Source organism: Gadus macrocephalus, chromosome 9 (assembly GCF_031168955.1).
Source record: "Gadus macrocephalus chromosome 9, ASM3116895v1".
Lineage (NCBI taxonomy): Eukaryota > Metazoa > Chordata > Actinopteri > Gadiformes > Gadidae > Gadus > Gadus macrocephalus.
Genome location: NC_082390.1, coordinates 21,309,734 through 21,331,011, shown reverse-complemented (window position 1 = coordinate 21,331,011; position 21,278 = coordinate 21,309,734). Strand labels below are relative to the sequence as shown.

General features: G+C 43.8%; 1 protein-coding gene across 2 annotated transcripts in view; it reads left to right on the top strand.

Moving 5' to 3' along the window:
- The first annotated feature begins 1,136 nt into the window (after positions 1 to 1,136).
- The window catches only part of LOC132464798 (ethanolamine kinase 1-like), a 25,125-nt gene continuing 4,983 nt past the window's right edge, over positions 1,137 to 21,278 (top strand). The window contains exons 1-4 of one of the 2 annotated variants that reach the window (XM_060061376.1): positions 1,137 to 1,276; positions 1,605 to 1,769; positions 16,748 to 17,007; positions 17,824 to 17,964. In XM_060061376.1, coding sequence (XP_059917359.1) covers positions 1,629 to 1,769; positions 16,748 to 17,007; positions 17,824 to 17,964 — 542 coding nt within the window. In that variant the 5' untranslated portion in view covers positions 1,137 to 1,276; positions 1,605 to 1,628. Of the gene's footprint in view, positions 1,408 to 1,604; positions 1,770 to 16,747; positions 17,008 to 17,823; positions 17,965 to 21,278 lie in introns of both variants that reach the window. The other variant, XM_060061375.1, reaches the window with a different exon arrangement.

Sequence of the window (21,278 nt, the reverse complement as noted above, 5' to 3'; positions counted from 1 at the left end):
TTCCCCACACTCGAGGACATCCTTGAACCTGGTGTCAGAATCAATTATATTCATTCTTTCTGTGCAGAACTGTTTACAGACAGGTGTCTCATGAGTATTGAACACACAGCAGAAGGTAAATATTTCAATGCATTCTTGATGATATTGAGGGTAAAGTGTTTCACAAGGAAGCCATGATGGACTATCTTCCTGCATTTGGGCTCCTGACATTCCGAGCAACCTTGCTCTTTTTGCTTGCAACAATGAAATAATTAAGAGCTTATTACACAAATAGTTTGAGGAATTCACATTCTTAACATCATCGAAAACAAAGACACCAAAAAACATTTATTTATGGACATGGATGTCTGGGCTTTTGCCACTCAAAGACAGCCAATAAAAACACTCCGGAAAGAACGGCGGCCAGAGACGAGTGACCATGGCCTGTTGAACGCAATCAGCCCGTATCCATGTTCCATATATGCATGTCAACCTTGCATTGCTCTTCTGTATGTGTCCTGTTTACAAAGCAACCTTTGTTATTCCCTGTTGTCCCAATCTATTGACTGGCTTGTTTGAGAAAACAGTAACAACTGAAAAGCAGCCAGCAGAATTACTATTGGCCGGAACTACTGGCCAACCATATCAAGTAGGCCAACTACTGGTCACATTAGCTACAAAGTAGGACCTATTCGTGAAAGCCACACAAGGATATAAAGTACAACTTGTTGCCACAATTTCACTGTTAGCAAATAGTTTATAAAGTACCACCACTGGCAGTGGTATGTTGTATAAAGTAAGCCTACTACTGGTCATATATATTTTAGATTGTACAACTGTTAAGCAATATTTTCTAAAGTACTGCTGTTAACCAATATTTTATAAAGTACTATAAGTAGCCAATATTTTATAAAGTACTATTAGTAGCTACTAAAATATACTACTAGTAGCCAAATGTGTATAGATCCAGTGAGGGATTCTTGGCCCTGGCACACAGGGAGCTACAGTTCTAAGGAGGTGAAATTACCATAAAGGTTTGTGCCATACTAGTAAACTTGCATGTGCACCTAGCTTATTCATTGCTCTGAAAGACCGCTGATTTCAATAGACACTGCCAATGACTGACCATCTGAGTGCCTTTGCCCCAGAGATCCTGGCTGGTTAATGTGTAATCCACCTTTTCCCCACAAAAAATCACTAGCCGGGTACGGGCTAGGACGGGAGGGGGATCCACAAGGGAACATTGCCCCTCATAAGGCCATCCCTATTCTGATTCTCTTGATCCGCTTCTGAATAGGTGAGTCAGAACTGCTAGCATGCTTGATGTAGTTGCTCTGATTGTACGATTATAGTTTACTGTTGATAACTCTTGCTGGAATACACCCATTGCTACTTAAATTAAGAAAGTCTGGAACATTTGAACAAATGGTACATTCTCGTGGATGGTTCCTGCTTTGATCAATTTAGGTTAGGCTTAAGTGCAAAGTTTAGATGGTCATTTTAAGGTGTCGCCCACTATGAATGACAATATTTAAGGCATTATATCTAACATTATACATAACTAAAGACTTTGCATTTCACAGATCTTTGGCGTTCTAAAATCCTGTGTGTATTTCTATACTTAGCCTCCGAGACACCAGTGGACTACCATGGATAGAGGTTCTGCTGCAGCTGGGGGCGTTCTGCTTCACCTGGACATCCATGTGGATGAGGAGAAACCAAGGCTTGGAATCCTTGAGCTTCTTAAAACACTACGTCCACAGTGGAAGACTGAGGACATTCAGATGAAGGTAAGTGGAGCTTACAATTAACTGATAACATGTAATGTAATGATTATAAAAACAATGTTCGATCTGTTAATCAAGAAATCAAGAAATCATAAAATGAATCTACCTATCCGTCTGTCTGTCCCTATGTCTGATTTTCTGTCCCTGTTGATCTTATCTATTTTCTATCCCTGTGTCTGTCTATATGTCTGTCCCTGTGTCTGTCCCTTCCTGTGTCGGCCTACCTATGATGAGTCAGTGGTTTACTGATAAGAGATTGCACATGAATTGCATAAATACTTGTATTTAAATTTGACTAACATTTGTTATACAGCATTTAAACCCAAGCAGGAAGAAAGTGCCGTCTATAAATTAATGTTTACACATTGTTGCAATGTTTGGTTAGCCAGAAGCCAGGCGCAGAGTCCAAAAGTCATTTAGGGATCTTTATTGCCTAATAGACACCAGGCAAAAATAAACCTTATAGGACAAACAAGATTCAAAATGAACTATAGCTGAAAGATAACTAAGAATCTCCCTAAGGCTAAGGCTTAACAAAAATCCACGGGAGGACGTTCTTCCAGGACGATTCAACAGAATACGGCGGGAGCAGGTTTGTTCATAGGAAGAATCAGCGACTGGTGAGAAAAGTACAGGTTATTAAGATGGGCCTGCGCTCCCTAATATGAGGCGTGGAAAAGGTGCTGATTGAGGAGACCAAGGCGAGAGCGTATCTTTGTGCCGGCAGCAGGACCCAGCACTTCTTGCCGCTGGGCACAGACAATGGGAGTGGCTGTGATGGTGGCTACACCTGCAATTGTGACAGTACCCCCCTCTCTATAAGTGGCTCCTGATGCTCCTGAAACCCGGTCTGGATGGAGACACTTGAAGTCCTTTAAAGTCCAGGATGTGCTGTGGAATCCGGTGGACCATGTAGAGCAGTTGCCCATCCAGCAGTCATGGTGGTGGTAGAACCTGGACGTTGGGAGACAGTGGACTGGTCCCAGCTGAGATACATGTAACATGGGATGAATGCGTATGGAAGATGGTAGACTTAGCTTGTACAAAACGGGATTCAACTGCTGAAGCACCTCAAAAGGTCCCAAACTTGCGGCTCTCCATCCTGAGTGGGAGCACTCTTGCTGAAAGCCAAACCTGGTCCCAGGTTGGAGTGGGATGGAAGCACAAAGTCTCCGGTTGGCTTGGTGAGCGTGTCTGGTCCTGGCAGGGCAGGACCAGACACGCAGGAGGGCATCTCTGGCCCATCTCCAGACAGACTTGCAGCGACGCACAAAGTCCATTACTGCTGGTACTGCCACCTCCACTTCCTGCTAGGGGAATATTGGTGCTTGGTAGCCAATCTGACACTCAAAAGGAGACGAAGCACTAGCTGGGAGCACCAGGTTGTCAGGTTGGATTTCATCAGATGCCTTAGTGTCGTCTCCAGGCCCTGATTTAGCCTCTCAGTCTGGCCATTAGACTGAGGCTGGAACCCTGAATAAAGGCTTCAGGACGCACCCAGGAGGGAGCAAAATGGCCACCAGAACCTGGAGATTACCTGGCATTCCCCTTGGTGAAATCGAACTGCCGTGAGAGCACGTCTGCTTTAACGTTGTTGCTTCCAGGGCGATAAAAGAACCATATCAAAACTGTTAAACAAAAGTGACCACCTAGTCTGTCTTGAATTAAGTCGTTCAGAGATCGATAGTCTATGCAATGCAGGGTACGGTCTTTCTTTCACACAAAGAAGAAACATGCTCTAGCCAGAGAAAAAGATTTTCTCAGTACAGGAACCGAACATGAGGTTAATCGCAATCGTTTTATGGGCGGTGTAGTGGCAAAGTTGTGGCCCTTCTCTTGCTGAAGACCTCATGGAGGTCAGTGTAGTTTGACGGAGCCGTAGAGAAATCTAGATTCTCCACTCAAAGTGGAGTACCGATGCCCTGTCCTGGAAAGGCTTAGGATATGTCAAAAAGCATGATGGACCCCATTCCTCCCCTTTTTCCACCGTTCAACTAACACAGGGCGCTGTGGTAGCTAGGGAAACCCCAAAACCACTGAATATTCAGGTGAGTGTATGAGGAGAAACTACTCCGTCTTAGTGGTTCCCCTCCAGAGCTAAAATGAATGGCTTAGTGCATTGACGGACCTCGCCAGTGCCCCAGGGTCTGCCATCCAGGGCAGTTACTGTCTCCAGCTGACTTAAATTAACTCCCCAGTCCCCACTCACGGGTCTGGGAGATGTCCAGGAAGTTGGTGGGTGGAAGACAGATGGAAAGATGGTGGGTCGAATCTCCCCGGGAAAGGAAGGTAGACAGCAACACAGGGAACTTATTTGCAAAGATCTGACTCGTCAGAAGTTCCCTCCTTACTGCAGGTCTCCCCTTTTTCTGGCCGGTACAGACAGGTAGCCAGGAGGTACTCCAGAACCCCCTGTACAAGCAGCATCGCTCGCAAACATTCCTGCTGGTTCAGACGCTGGCCTCCTATCCTCATGGGCTCCTCCAAATTCCCTGGAGAACTGGGCATGCCTGAAGGGGCCACAGACGATTTAGATGAGGCCGAAGCAGGGAAGACCTACCGGTCTCTCTGATGCTCACAGACTCAGATGTCTAACTCTATAAGTCCCTCCAAGTCATCTTGCTCCTCCCATGAGGACGGTTCCTCTTTGTGTCCTATTTGATGTCCTCTGAAAGGCCCTCCTGGAAACATGTCATTAATGCAGCCGAGTTCTAGATACTTTCCGCTGCCAAGGTGCGAAAACGTACCCTATACTCCGCCCACAATTCTATGACCCAGACTGAGTGAGTAGAGTCGTTTAGCCACCTGATGTCCTGTAACAGGACTTTCAAATGAAAGGAGGAACTCTTTTGCAAAAGTGGCAAAGGATTGACAGACAGGGGATCGCTGTTCATGGTGTGCTATAGATAAAGCCAGAGATTGTCCAACCAGGAGGGAGACAACGAAGGCTATCTTGGCTCCCTCAGAGGCGTATCTGTATTTCCCTTGTATTTCTCGGGGATGCTGGGCTCAGCTCCTAGGAGCAACTGGGCAGGAACAGCCCGATGTTGAGGAAATGGGCTTGCACCGGCGAAGGAGGAGGCTCCAGGCACGAGTTGTTGAACCATTGAGGTCAGTGCTGTTACCTGATCCCCAATTATGAATGGCCCTGCTGCTCCGCTTGTAACTGCTTGATGGAGTTGGATAGGACGTGTCTCTACTCTGGAGGAGGCCTGACGATCAGCTACCAGTTGTTGAACTGAAGGGGTTTGAGCAGCCATTCCTTCCTCTTTCCCAGAGAGTTGTTCTTGGTGAATGCAGAGCGGATAGTTTCTCTTTCTGTTGGGTCAGTTTCTGGCTGATTCTTCTGTATAATGTAACTGAAGATAACTAAGACCGAAGGCTGACGGAGCACATGGGCATGCGCTTTGACTGTGGGGTGTGGAAAGGCAAGAACGTCTCTTAACTCGGAAAGCGTGTTCGTGCTTCCTGCAGCTGGACACTGGACGAGGATGTGGCCGTGGCTTCACCTGCGATTGGGACAATTGTACAAACATCATTAATGTTTCAGTCTGCAGGCTAGACAAACAGAACTCTTTTGCAAGCTAGTCAATCAAAGACTAACTTCACCTCCAGCTCACTTAAAATTTCCTTCAGTCAAGATCAGTCATTAGGAAAGCCAATCATTTAAATGTATCCAGAACTGTTGTGCAAAACATGGAAGGCATGAATCTCTTGTGGATGGATGAACACATTACTGTGTCACGAATGATAAACACCTGACTCCCTAACAGCCACAAAAATGCATTTAATATAGATGAGCACATTAATACCCATAGCCGCGGGAACGTATTCTCAGCAGGGGGTGCTGGAAAAAAAAAACTCAGCCTGCACTAGACTCGCAACTCGCTACATTGATAAAAAAGATATATAGCCGCGCAGCTCAATTACACCAGTGCATGCGCGCACAGTCGAAAATCGATCGTTGTGTTCACACCATGATTCACACCCAGCTGCACACAGAACAAGTTTAGCGCACCACCGCTCCCCTCACACTTTTTCATCTAACCTTTTTTCAGCACTAGGTCATATGAGCATTGAATAAATGCTGCGTCTCAAAATGCCATGGACAGCAGCGAGGATGACTCGCTTTGCCACGGGCCGAAACAGTGCGGAGCGACCACAGCCAGAGCGAACACAGCGGGGCAGAGGAGTGTCAGGAATAGTCTTTGGTGTAGTACGGCCTATTTGCACTACTGTATAGTGGCAATGCAGTGTTTTATTCTAAGCCTTTTTATTTTCGTATATTATTTCAATTAATACAATTTATTTATTTATAAAAACAAGATCTGGTCTTCAAATCTTTTTTCCAAATATAGGTCGTCTTACAATGGGGTTTGTGTTTATATTCTGACCAATACGGTACAGCGGGCGCTCACATAACGTTAAGCACTTCCTGGTGCATAATGTGACGCTTCAGAACCTAAAATCCCGTTTCTCCCCGTTGACACGACAACACATAACCGGCGTTTTCAGAAATCTCCACTTTGGCCGGAGTTTTTAGAAATGATCGTTTTCTGTGATAAGACAGGGCACCCCCAGCACCCCTACTTCCCGGGGTACTGTTAATACCGCAAGGGAGAACACGTGAATCGCTCCACAAAGACATCAACTAGGGCTTCCATTTTTCTTGCAGCCTGGGAATTGTGTTATCTAGAAATGTGTTCCTCACCGGACAGGGCGTGTGCCAGTTTCATGTGCAAACACAAGGTCCAATCTGTAGAGGAAATAGGGTTTATGTTTGTCGGGTGACAGTCCATTGAAGAGCTGACCTCTGCATCTGGGCAAGGTTCAGCTATATGCACACACAAACATACACATGCTATTAAGTGGAGGATTTTGTCCCCTTTGACAGTTCCAACAATGCATTTTGTCTGTTTTTGACAAATAGAAAATAAATCCTTAAATATTTAATCAGATTATAAATCTATAAATTATCTATTTATATATTTATGCATAAATATAGAATGTAAAAAATAAATGAAAAAATAATATGTGCAAAGATATCATTTAATCTCTGGTATGATATGTTCAATATGTTCACACGTCATCTTATGTTTACCGGACTCCAGACTGATACAGTGGACAAAGGGATATAAATTGTTGGTTAGCCACAGGTGAAGATTTATGGTGTCTTGTTAGAGATTGAATCGTATTGTTGCAACTGCTGCAATGTGTATCCAATTGGCCCTCGATATAGCGGTATGAATTCTTGATGGGATGTCAAGGCAGGCATGTTTGTTCATTTGTGCTCTAGATAAAACACTTACACCCGCAATGTCCCATCTGTCCCATCATAAGGCCTTGGGGAAGATGACTGTGGAGGAATAATAACCGTGGAAACTATGATCGCTTGGCTATTGTTGTTTAGATTGTACCCAGAGATGTGCAGCAACCAAAGCAAACATGAGGTTCCATGTTCTGAAATGCTGGATGCACACATGGTGCTTCACGCCTTCACGTCCTGAGACCCAAGGACGCAGCCAGAGTATCATTCATTTGTATGTTATCTGTATCTGTTTATCGATTCATCTATCCAAATTACACTGTTGTGACTGCTGTTTTAATCTGATACACAGGCAGGCCCACACTGACACACACACACAGTTTCAACTCATTATATTGACTGTAAGAGTTAATCTTAAAATTAATTATCTTTAATTTATCTATCCATCTGTCTATCTTTATAGCGACTAGAGTTTTCGCGCCCACATTGCGCGCGCTCAACCTCTATTTGTAATTACAGTTTTTCTCAATCGTTTAAACACGTTTTCTGAAACTATAGCTCAATTTCTCAAAACTCTAAACACAAACCTGAGAAGAGTTAATCATTTTGTAAAACGACACAAATGCTCAAAACTTATTTTTTTCCACCAAACAGTAAACACAGCTATCAAATGAATATATATTATATATATATATAGAGCATCAATTAAACACTAGCGTGATCAATTCAAAATGCTTCCATCAAAATACTATTTACATATGTTTTGGCTTTATGAGGCCATGTTACAAATTCCAATGTATAAAATTGTTTAGAAATAGTTAGATTTTTTAAAGCTGCAATAAGGTGGTACACAGTGGCGGACTCAGGGGGGGGGCAGACCGCCCCCCCTTGTGGCTCAATGGTTGAAAAAGCGCGCTAAGGTGCCCTTCAAGAGTGTCGAAAACGAGAGGAAATGCCTTATTGGCTGTCCTTTTCACGTGCAAAACATGATTAGGTGCCCTCTAGGGTGCTCCTTCATACAATAAATGATGATGATGTGCCCTCTAGAACAGTGCCCTTATAGTCCCCTTCTGTCAGTCTGGTGCCCTTTTAGTGCCCCCTTTAGTACCCTGATAGTGCCCTTCTGCCCGTCTGGTGCCCTTCTAGTGCCCTGATAGTCCCTTTCTGCCCTTCTGGTCCTTCTAGTGCCCTGATAGTCCCCTTCTGCCCGTCTGGTCCTTCAAGTGCCCTTCTGCCCATCTGGTGCCCTTCTAGTACCCTGATAGGGCCCTTCTGCCCGTCTGGTCCTTCTAGTGCCCTTCTAGTTTCCTTCTAGTGCCCTGATAGTGCCCTTCTGCCCGTCTGGTCCTTCTAGTGCCCTTCCAGTGCCCTTCCAGTGCCCTTCCAGTGCCCTTCCAGTGCCCTTCTAGTGCCCTTCTAGTGCCCTTCTAGTACTCTTCTGCCCGTCTGGTGCCCTTCTAGTGCCCTTCTGCCCGTCTGGTGCCCCCATGGTTGAAAAAGTGTGCTAAAGTGCCCTCTATGGTGGTGAAAATGAGAGAAAGTGCCTTATTGGCTTCCCTTTACACGTGAACAAAAATTAATGAGTGCCCTAGGTTGCCCCTGATGATGATGATGTGCCCTCTGGAGCAAGAATATGGCAAACCGAAAAAAACATGTTGTGTTTAGCTATTGAGGTGCAGACGTTCCTCTCTTTGGTAGCTGACGAACGGGGAATGCGAGGCGTTGCTTTCATGTTGCGTCGCCATGACAAACAGCTACATCGAGTGGTACTTAAATCTCCACTGGATAACGAAGCAAAAAGCGGATTAAGAGTATGGCAGTACCCATAGTGGAAAAGCGCAATTAGATGCCAAGTTAGAAAAACTTAATATTTTCAGTTGGCATAATCCGTTTAAAATGTATTTAAATTTTTTGGGCGTTCAAGATCATTCAAGTGTATGTCATTTCATGCAAGAGAGACGATAATGGTCAGCTATCATCTCAACATGAAGGAAAACTTCCTTAAATGTTTCTGTAGCTGGCTGTCAGCGGTCAAAGACTGTATGGTAGCGGCACATTGAATTTTCTCCAGTCTAATTTTTACTTAAATGTTAGTAAAGATGAAAGCAGTAAGGCATCCTAATTTCTTTGGCTAAAATGTGAAAGGGCACAATGATGTGAACAACTCATTTTGGTGTTGATAAAGTCGCTAGAATAAGGGGAAACAGTGTCTTTGAAGCAACATTTTTTCTGGGGGAGGACCCCCAGACCCCCCCTTTAAATTATGAGCCCAACTATTATTTTAAGTGCCACATGGAGATGTAACAAGTGCCCCGAATGGGACCTTCAAGGCAGCGCTTGCTAAGGTTAGGGGATAGGACCTTCCAGGCAGCGCTGCCTTTAAGACTCCGTTGGGGGAACAAAACACTATCAAGTTAGAAAAGCCACTGTGTCCGCTGGTGGGGCCCCATGTTGTCCAGAATGTGCCCTTTTTATTTTTTTGCCCCTGCCCTTCAAACAGTCTGAGTCCGCCACTGGTGGTACATATAGTATAAAGACTAGTGCCATATTGTAATCAAATACTGTGAATATATCACATGAATATTGCATTGACACAATCGTATCAGAAGAGGATACAATGCATATTTGTCTATCAAATGAACTCCAATGGGCTAAACTCACAATCCCAGCTTCCCAGAGTCATACTGTACACCTATAGTTGATGCTGCAACATTGTTCTGACAATACACTAATGTTACCTATTTTGGTAGATTACAGTACAGTAATTGCACTGATGAGTAAAATGAAAAACACTACAGTAAGAAATGTTTAGACTGTCTTTCGGGGGATGTAATGATGAAATCAAGTACAAGTAAAAACATATTTTTTTTTTTTACTGCAAACATTCAGCTGAACTGGCTGCATAAAAAGCTTTTCGTAGGCGAACAGTAAATAAAAATAAGAATATAAATGAGGTGAAACAGATCTACATGTAAATCAGTATGTATCCCACCTCCAATCCTGATCAGGCCAAAGGACCATATCTACAACACAGTAGAGCTCACCGAGTCCTCTTTTATGCTCTGACACATGATTGAAGTGTTTTGCCAGTTGAGTTTGAACAGGGGAGAAGTGAGTTAGACTTATTGGCAATTAGTTGTTGCGTTTTGAAGGCCAGTGTGATCCAGGTGAACCAAGTGTGCTAAATGATGAGATTTGTTCTTAGTTTAGCAAAAATGTGAAAACAGACGAATTGTGCTTAGAGTTTAGCAGTCTGGAGCCTTTTAGTTGATACTTGAGCTTCACGTTTTCAGAATTATGTGCCTAGTTCCATTTTTTGTGTTTATACAATCGAGGAAAAACTGTAAATCCATAGCAATAATGTGGAGACCCCAGTTGATAATGTAACAAATTTATTTTATATGCAAAAATGAACGTCCTGCCGTTGCTTGTCGAGGTGAGAAATTGTCAATTCCCTTCTTTTATCGCAATTTCTAGTCTATAGGCAGAACATCTTACCTGGGAGTGTTTGTAGACGGCGGAGCTGTTATGTTTAAAAATATAACGCCTTACCTGGGTGAGTGTCGCTGCGGTATGTGCGTGTGTGTTCTTACCTGTGCTCGTGTGTCGAAGGCAGAGCCGTTATGTTTAAAAACATAACGTCTTACCTCGGCGGGTGTGTCGCTGTCTTTGTCTTAATGTGCGGTGTGTGTGCGTGTGTGTGTGCGCTTACGTGTATGTTTCGCTGCCTTTGTCTTGATGTGCAGTGCGTGCGTGTGTGTGCGGTGTGTGTATGCGGTGTGTATGTGCTATGTGTATGTGCGTGCTTGCGGTGTATGTATGCGTTTGCGCATGCTGTGTGTGTGTGTGTGAGCTGCAGGCTGCTAGGCACATGCGCACATGGTAACTTGAGTAACGCGTGCGACGGGCCTGCTATTATAGTAGTAACATCTATATATTGTTATGACCTACTGTTATATGTGTGTTTTTTTTGTATTCCTAGCATTTATGTAATATCTGCCCTTGGTTTCCTTGTTGTTTCTGTAAAGACTGCCGCTTGCTGCCTTGCTTTCTATCAAGGCAGTATCCTTTGGAGGCAGTGTTGTTGTGTGAAGTCACCTGTAAATGATTCTGGATTGAGACAGACTTCGAAAGCAGCAATGTGTTACTACGTCATGATGTCCCCAAAATACAGTTGTCCCAAAATACATCCAAGTGAGGGTTAGTCTACCCGAAAACCTATAGTATAATACTACAGTGTCTAGCTAGCAAATTGTATGTACAACATCGCTCATTAATACGCTCATGCTCAACAATGGTACTAAAGAAGTATCACAAAGTTGGCGTGGGTCATGACCATGGACGGCCCCCCTCCTTCCTAAGATCTCAAAGTGTTTGGATTTCAGCTGAAGCAGTGGGTCCAGTTCTCCCCAGTTCACTGGTTCTTTAACACCAGTTCACTGGTGCTTTAACACCAGTTCACTGGTTCTTTAACACCAGTTCACTGGTACTTTAACACCAGTTCACTGGCTCTTTAACACCAGTTCACTGGTTCTTTAACACCAGTTCACTGGTTCTTTAACACCAGTTTACTGGCTCTTTAACACCAGTTCACTGGTTCTTTAACACCAGTTCACTGGCTCTTTAACACCAGTTCACTGGTTCTTTAACACCAGTTCACTGGTTCTTTAACACCAGTTCACTGGTGCTTTAACACCAGTTCACTGGTTCTTTAACACCAGTTCACTGGTTCTTTAACACCAGTTCACTGGTGCTTTAACACCAGTTCACTGGTTCTTTAACACCAGTTCACTGGTTCTTTAACACCAGTTCACTGGCTCTTTAACCCCAGTTCACTGGTGCTTTAACACCAGTTCACTGGTGCTTTAACACCAGTTCACTGGTTCTTTAACACCAGTTCACTGGCTCTTTAACACCAGTTCACTGGTTCTTTAACACCAGTTCACTGGCTCTTTAACCCCAGTTCACTGGTGCTTTAACACCAGTTCACTGGTGCTTTAACACCAGTTCACTGGTTCTTTAACACCAGTTCACTGGCTCTTTAACACCAGTTCACTGGTTCTTTAACACTAGTTCACTGGTGCTTTAACACCAGTTCACTGGTTCTTTAACACTAGTTCCCAATCTTCTAGGAAGATGTGGTGGGGGTCTTGAAAAAGCCTGACATTTGACTCCATATACCCTGTTCAAGGTCTCCTCCTGGAGGCGGTCTGGAACATGGACCCTGTTCAAGGCCTCCTCCTGGAGGCGGTCTGGAACATGGACCCTGTTCAAGGCCTCCTCCTGGAGGCGGTCTGGAACATGGACCCTGTTCAAGGCCTCCTCCTGGAGGCGGTCTGGAACATGGACCCTGTTCAAGGCCTCCTCCTAGAGGTGGTCTGGAACATCCTTTTGGGAACGTTACTTTCGTCAACGTTCTCCGCCTCACGTCGGCTCTGGGTAACACTTTATAATAAGGTGCCATAATAGCAAACTAGTCATTACCTAACCCTTTGTTCATATTTGTTAATGGTTACTAAAATATCTATTTGGCTTTTTTTTTTCACTGACCACAGAGTGTCACTGGTTAGGGTTAGGGCCGTATGTTAGGGCTGTGTGTTATGGTTATGGTTAGGGTTAGGCCTGTGTCTTAGGGTTAGGGCCGTGTGTAATGGTTAGGGCCATGTGTTAGGGTTAGGGTTAGGGCCATGTGTTATGGTTAGGGTTAGGGTTAGGGTTAGGGCCGTGTGTTATGGTTAGGGTTAGGGCCATGTGTTATTGTAAGGGCCATGTGTTGTTGGTTAGGGTTAGGGCCGTGTGTTATGGTTAGGGTTAGGGCCACGTGTTATGGTTAGGGTAAGGGCCGTGTGTTAGGGTTAGGGCCGTGTGTTAGGGTTAGGTATAGGGTTAGGGTTAGGGTTAGGGTTAGGGTTAGGGTTGTGTGTTACGGTTGGGTTAGGGTTATGCAAACAACTAATATTTGATTGATCATGAAAAAAGGATTAACTTGTGCCAAATAGATATTTTAGTAACAATTAAGAAATATTAACTAAGGGTTAGGTAATGACTAGTTTGCTATTCATTATGGCACCTTATTATAAAGTGTTAGCCGGCTCTGGTTGGTGACTGAATATAAGTGGCTGAAATCAGTTTCCACTCTGAAACACCGCAAGAATCTAAAAAGCTTAAGTGTATTAACGGAAAACACAAATTCAAAAGCCACAACACAACTGAAGTGGAAATCAACAGATGTTGAGATTGAAATGGACAAAACTGATTTTTACATATGCTAGAGTCTCAAACTCTAGTTGTTCTTGAACCCATAGCTATAATGTGGAAACACCAGTCAATAATGTAACAAATTTTGCGCATAATATAATAACATTTTGCTTATAATGTTACAACGTATAATATTTTGATTCACCTATTACGTAATGAAGCAAGAATAATCATTTTCTCCTCACGTTATGAAGGAAGCATAATCATTTTCTACGTACAAGCCTTTTTCACACATGTCCTAAAATAAGGATGGCTGCTGTCACTCTAGTTTGTTTTGGTTTGACCACAAACAAAATGTAGGCAGAACGGGCAGACCTCAACGTGATCATCTTAAATGTTGCTAAATTGATGCATCATATATTCTGTTGCATCCACAAAATCCGAAAGCATCGATCGATGAAACATTGGAGCATGAGTTAGAGACAAATAGAAGAAACGACTAAGAAGAAAGCAGGCAGAGTTAGAAAGAGAGCGTATTTTTTTGCTTCATTTCACATATAACAAACACTTGGACAAATGTAGTTCATTTCTGTGTTTAACTGAGAAAACAGGGGGTGAAGGATAAGGTTATGGTAAGACCTATCTTTTAGCGATCACCACAAATGACTTAAAATCAGTGCCAACATTTAAATACTTTTTAAACATTCAGTGAACAAAAGGCAACAGGCTGATTATCATTTAGGGGGCCAGTCAATGACATGCAGAAGCGTCATCAACACGCCCACTTAAGTGGTGTGAGATATACATTTTTTTATACTCCTCATTTACATATAAGGTACTTTACACTTCCTACGGAGAAAATACTACCTCAGGGATAGTATTAATCAGGAGATTTTAATGGTAAAAATGTCAGGATATGTTGTTCACACATACGGCCCATCAGGAGAATATCAGGACTTACACGTGTTTCTGAAAGCAGCTAGTGTGTGAGCATTTGATTACATTATAAAATGATTCAATTTCTGGGTTACAGTGGTAATTGTTCAATGGAAAGTGTAATATACTATGCATGCAAATCAATTATTCAATAGCTTTTACTGTTATTCAGGGATCAAAGTGCATTGACATTTAAAAAATGCATGGCAAACCCTATTGGTTAGTTGAAAATAATAACAATAAACAGCTGAAAATTGTGTTCATTTACAGAAGCACTTAGTAAAATAAACTAAGTGTATTTCACCAAATTTATTTTGTTAAACAACAGCAAAGGCAGCAACCTACCTAACTATAGTGAAATAAAGTGGGGAGAGGGAAAAGTGGGGGTGTGAGGGAAGGATTGCGGATTGTACATTGGCTGCCTGACTGAAGAGTTTAAGATGTTTATTTTATGTTAAGATGTTTATTTTATTTTTTATGTTATATTTTCCAGAAGAATAAGTCATTGAGATTAAACATCTCTTCAAGTGACCTGGCCAAGACAGCCAGCAGTAGCCTACAGTCACACATAGCCTACACACTAAACATTAGACAAATAAAACAACAAAAACAGTAGGGGGGATATCAATATCGCAAGACATTTCGGGAGGCTCAAGGGGGAGAATAATATTACATTTTAGCAACAAAAAAATGTAGTCTTGTGGTGGACTCTATAGACATAATTCACCATACTGTGTTATTTATATGTTTTTGTTCTGCTTTATAGGGACGCTGTCGCAGCCGTTGCGTTTATGACCTGCGAAATTGTCTCTTCACTTCTTTTATCGCAATGTCTACAGTCTACAGACAGAATGTCTTACCTGGGAGAGTTTGTTGACAGCGGGGCCGTTAAAACAGTCTGAAGGGGGAAGGAGGGGATATCAATATAGCAAGACATTGCGGGATGCTCATGGAGTTGAGTGATATTAAAAAATAAATAGACATAACGTCTCAGCTGGGAGAGTGTCGACGGCGGGGCTGTTATCTCCATCTTGCCGTTGTCTTGCATCGTCTGTGTCCGCACGCGCATCTGTGCGGTGTGTCTGCAAGTGTGCGGCTTGTCTGCGCGGCGTGTCTGTGCGTGCCTGTGTGTGCGGTGTGTGTGTGTGTATGCGGTGTGGTTATGCGGTGTGTGTGTGTATGCGGTGTGTGTGCGTGCGTGTGGTGTGTGTGGTGTGTGTGTGTGTGTGTGTGTGTGTGTGTGTGTGTGTGTGTGTGTGTGTGTGTGTGTGTGTGTGTGTGTGTGTGTGTGTGTGTGTGTGTGTGTGTGTGTGTGTGTGTGTGTGTGTGTGTGTGTGTGTGTGTGTGTGAGCTGCGGGCTGCGGGCTGCTTGGCACATCACTTGACCAAGTGTGGATGAGCAACTTACCTGACAGGCCTCCTATTATATAGTAGTAAGATTATACAATGTGGAGAGCCTCATAAAAAATAAGTTACCTTAAAACTTTTCATTCACTTGTGCCATCATACAATCATTTGATGTTCTTTCTACACAAACTACAGAATGCAATTCAGAATGCAGGTTCCCTACATTGTAATATGCGATAAAATGTCTGCAACTTTCAAATTCCTCATGCATAGCCAGAGCAAGGATATTCACATTCTATACTGTATTTGTTTATTATAATAAACTAATGACAATAATAGTTGTCCCTTTTCATTGTCAATATCCGTTGATGCTCACTTAAGTTCTATTCTGGCTTTTGCATTTGTGTTTTGGCTTTTGCATTTGTGTTTTGGCTTTTGCATTTACTGTTTTCTTTTAAAACATTTTCGTTTTAGAATTTGTTAAACCAACATTGAATCAAGAATGGAAATAAAAAAGAAAAATGCTCCACCGTTGCGTTTCCGTCTAAAGGCTTAACAACGCAAATGTTTGCTCTGATCACGCTGGCTCTCGTCGCGTACACGTTTACGTCACATCAATGTACAGTACAGGCAAACAACAACAAACCTGACCGATTATTTCCATCAGTCAGGTAATCAAGTTGCCCTAGCAGCTCTGATAACTATCCAGGAGTCATTTCAGCAGTTAAGCCGAATAATCACAGATAGGAATATAGTAGAACAGAGAAGGCAAATTAATTGTGTGCGTTCTTGGTGGTGTTGTGTGGCAGTGCTTCACAGTACCAACCAATAAACCACAGCCTCTGGGGTTTATACTACATCGAATTTCGCACACTTTTGCGTTACCGTATGCACGCAGAGAGATTTCCCCCCAAAGGTGCTCGTCTAAACGCGGAATAAGAAGTGAGAATACAATGCCACTTTTTGCGTTTTCTGTCCAGATTGTCTCCGTCTAAATTGAGCCTTCGTTTAGTTTAGTAAGAATGTAGATTGTACAATTATCAAAGGTATTCTGCTTTAAATGAACATTTCTACCTCTATCTCTCTATCATCTCTCTGTCTGTGTGTCTGTCTGGAGGATAAAGTTCCTAATATCTTCTCTGATGGGTTGTTATGTTCCTTTCGGGATCCTCCGTGGAGGAGTTGGTGTATCACGGTAACCCCCCTCTCCCTCTCAACACCGACCTGTGTCCAGGTGTTCACGGAGGGCATCACCAACTGCCTGACGGGCTGCTACGTGGGCTCTCTGCAGGAGGCCTGTGTCCTGGTGCGAGTCTACGGGAGGAACACAGAGCTGTACTTGGACCGCCAGCGGGAGGTGGAGATGTTTCAGCTTCTCCACGCTCACCATTGTGGTCCTCTGATATACTGCAGCTTCCACAACGGCATCTGCTATGAGTTTGTGAGGGGAGAGGTGCTGGATGACCGGTTGCTCAGGCAACCTTCCATATTCAGGTTTGTATTACATGTCGTGGTAATAGTGCAAAACAAATGAATGAAACTAGGGGAGTGCCAGTTGGAAGCGTGCCTATTTAAATCATGCCCGTTCGTAACTGGCTGATTGCTAAGAGAGAATTGAAGGAGAGACAAACAGAGATATAGAGATACTCCTCTTATTGTACAACATTGTAAAGCCCCACTATTGACATTTTGATAACCAAATTCTCTCAACAGCATCTTTCAGAAAATGTATTGTCAAAGGGGCAATTTATATTTATGAAAAAAGTTATGATTGCCACTCATGCATTTTTATATTGAAAAGTTATAGACACATCGCTTTCACTCCACAAAAATAAAGAGGCTGTATATATCCACTGTAATGGATGAATTGTGTTCATAGTCAGTGTGGTAGGGAATAGGAATTGTTTACAGCAACTGCAGCTGAACGCCAATATTAAGGGGGCAATTACGCATGTTTCAGCAGGCTAAGATGAACACAGCGCCCTGAGGACAGGCACTAAGATGGAGACGGTGCTCTCTATATCTTAACTGTGTGATTCGTCCCTCCATAGTAATTCTGGCCATGAAAACACACATGCTGCTCCAGAACTCGGGTAGCCTTGAGTCCCCTTCTCGCCCTAACTGAAGAATCAGCTAACAAAAAGGCCAGGAGGCACCAAAATAACAATAAATACTATTTAAAGGGTAAGGGGCAAAGGTTTATTATTAATGATGCCCCTTTGTAGTATTTTTAGAGAAAGAAGACGATGAGGGTGTTAGATGGAGAAGGAAATGTCGTTTGGTGTCGCTCTAACAGTGGATCCTGTGTAGATTAATCGCTGCAGAGATGGGGAGGATCCACTCCATCAAGCCCCCGGCCACTGGGCCGGCGGAGGCTGTGCTGTGGGCCAGGATGGCCAAGCTGCTCACGCTGGTCGGGAACAACGTCCAGGACGGACCTGACACCCACAGGTGGGAATGGAAAGAGAAGAGCGGGCTTCAAGGAGATGTCTTTGGACCCTGAACTGAGTTTAAGGCCCAATCCCATTTCTACCCCTTACCCCTTCCCCTTACCCCTTCAAAACAAGGGGGAGGGGTAAGGGGAAGGGGTAAGGGGTAGAAATGGGATTGGGCCTAAATCATATTTTTAACCCAGATTAAGGGTTGTGTAAAAAATAATGAGAGAAAGAGGGAGAGAGAGACAATGAAAGAGAGGGAGAGAAAGAGGGAGAAATAGGGGTCAAGAGAGAGGCCAAGTGAGAGGGGGGTTTAACCAAGACGTTTAGGCTAAGAATGATCCTTTCTGACAATGGTGTGTTATCAATAAAGCAGGGGGGACAGGTCTAAGGCTAGAGGGCTATTCTAGACATTATGGAGGTTGATGGGGGGATTTCTCAGCACTTATTTCTAGACGATCTCAATGTCATCATACAAGTTCATGTAGTTGAAGAATATCCATCCAGGCTGTCAGAGTGCAGAGTGAGTGTTTTAATGAATCCTTTATTAATACAACTAGCAGACTAGAGCATGACCATGGGAGACTCACACACACTACTAGGTAGGATTGGAACCAAGCAATTGTCAGAGTACTCTCCACACGTGGCGGCTCCTACTACATGTGCAGAGTACTCTCCACATGTGTCTATGCCTACTACATGTTGAGAGTACTCTCTACATTTTGAGAGTAAGCTCAACATGTTGTATTTTATTTTATTATTCTTAAATATTATTTATTTAATAATTACTGAAGCTATGAGCTATTTTAATTAATTATGCTTTCATTAGTTGGACAATTCTTAATGAGTTTATTAATGCGCTAGGGTGAAATGCACCACATGCACACGGCCAATAGATGGTGCTATACTGTGAGACTTTCCAAAAGATGCTCTGAGGTTGTGTGTGTGTATGTGTGTTTGTTTGTGTGTGAGTGCGTGTTTGTGTGTGTGTGTGTGTGTGTGTGTGTGTGTGTGTGTGTGTGTGTGTGTGTGTGTGTGTGTGTGTGTGTGTGTGTGTGTGTGTGTGTGTGTGTGTGTGTGTGTGTGTAAGAGAGAGAGTGAGGAAGAAAAAGTATTGAGAGAGACTGTGTGTGTGTGTGTGTGTGTGTGTGTGTGTGTGTGTGTGTGTGTGTGTGTGTGTGTGTGTGTGTGTGTGTGTGTGTGTGTGTGTGTGTGTGTGTGTGTGTGTGTGTGTGTGTGTGTGTGTGTGTGTGTGTGTGTGTGTGTGTGTTTGTAAGCATTTACACAGTTCTCTGTGTTGTCATTTTGACCGTCTGTAAGTTCTGAAAAATAACAAAGGAGATTTAAAGACTATCAGAGAGACTTTTGTACTGGTTACTTTTGGACTGTCTGCATGGGAGCTTGTTGTCAACCTGATTTTCAGAAGAGAGGCGCAGAAAAAGAGAAAGGGAAAAGGAGAGATAAAAAGAGGGTGAGAGAGATAGAGAAAGAGAGAGAGAGAGAGAGAGGGGGGGGGGTGAGAGAGCAGGAACAGGCTGCACCTGGAGAAGCGGCATCCTGCTCCCCCGCTGGGCAGAGGGAGCGAGAGAGAGAGAGAGAGAGAGAGCGAGAGAGAGAGAGAGAGAGAGAGAGCGAGAGAGAGAGAGAGAGAGAGAGAGAGAGAGAGAGAGAGAGAGAGGCGGATAGAGAGAGAGGCAGAGAGAGAGAGAAGAAAGGCTCCAACAGCTGCGCTGCTTAGCAGAAAAGAGCAATGGTAGTGAGAGACGCGCGCCAGGGTAGAAAAGCGGAGGAAAGGAGCGAGAGAGCGAGCAGCCATCTCTCCTCCCAAAGGCCCCCCGCAGGGCCGCCCCCGCCTCGCAGAGCCACGCATCCTATTAGACGGAGGAGAGGAAGAAGGGGAGGAAGAGGCGGAGGGGAGGAAGGGAAAGATGTGCTGAACTCTACTCGTGTTTGAAATCATATGTAAATAAGGAACATTGATAATGAACCAAGAGGAGAGGAAACTCCACTAATTACACCGAGTCCTTTACAGAGACAGGCTAAGGCTGACAGACGCAGGCACTCCACGAGACGAGAGGATAGAGCCATAGTAAGGAGACAGGAGGAGAGGACAGAGAGCGACACACAGAGAGCGGAGAGAAGGAGAGAAGGAGGAGCAGAGGTTTTATAACGGAGGTCTGAACCTCCTTCTACCACAAACTTGTTATCGTTCAATCGCTTCGACTTGTGAAGTGAGAGAAATTGAAGGTTTTAAAGGGAATCATATCGATTCAGCAAAGAGCAGTGTCGTTCTTCATCTCTCTGCGATGGCTCATGAAGGATAGAAAATAAAAAATACATGAGGAGTAAAAATGGGATTTATGTGTTCTTAGAAACGCTCACCTCCAGTAGGATTGAAACCCTATTAATGGCAAGATATAGATATATGGAGAATTGGACTATCAGAAATGGTATAAAATTAATTTGAAACTCAATAAGGTATTATTAGAAAATACCTAGAATTCCCTGGTTTTAGTTCCTTCACTCTTTTCGATGATTAGTTAATAAGCCTGAAAGATGGATTTAATTCACCCTTTTCAAAGGAAACCTGTGTATGCATTTACGTCCTTTCATCGGGTAGCATGACATCCAGTCTCAACACAGCTTCAGTTCACCAGGGTGACTGAGGTCGGGTCAGTGCTGTTCCCCACGCACACAGCTGGAATCAGACGCCGCTCTCCACGTCAGCTAGAAGAACCAGCCTCATTTCCCCATGTAAAGCGCCGCTATATTGTGCCGGGCTAACGGCCCACTAAATTAAAGAGACAAGTGTATATAATAGCGGAACATCTGTTTGTTCCCGCTGGGGTAAATAGGTAGAACAGTGTTTAAATGACCCCCTCTTGTCCGGGCTCTCCGCGACTGAAAAGAAAACATGAAAATGAATTAGGAGCCGGGGAAGGCCTCCTCAGCGTCAACGTCTTTCTCTTCTGGCTTCCAAGGGGCTTTTCAGCGACTGGCCAAGGACATCAGTTCTGATAGATAGAGTCATCAGGCAAGTGAAAACAAGGCGTGGAACGGCATATTCCCCCTCTACATCTCCCTGATGTACAAACAAGCCTTCTCCCTGAAGGAGATGGCTTGATGAAGCTGTAGTTTGTGTGCGGGCAGGAAGCGGCTGAGAACGTCCATGAGCGACCAGTGTTTCATCGAGCCCCCTTCAGGTTCTATCCAACCTGGATGAATGAACACTAAAAACACAGAATCCTTTTCTCTCTTGGTCTCTATTCATCTCTTTATCACACACGCTCACACACATTCACACACACACACACACACACACACACACAC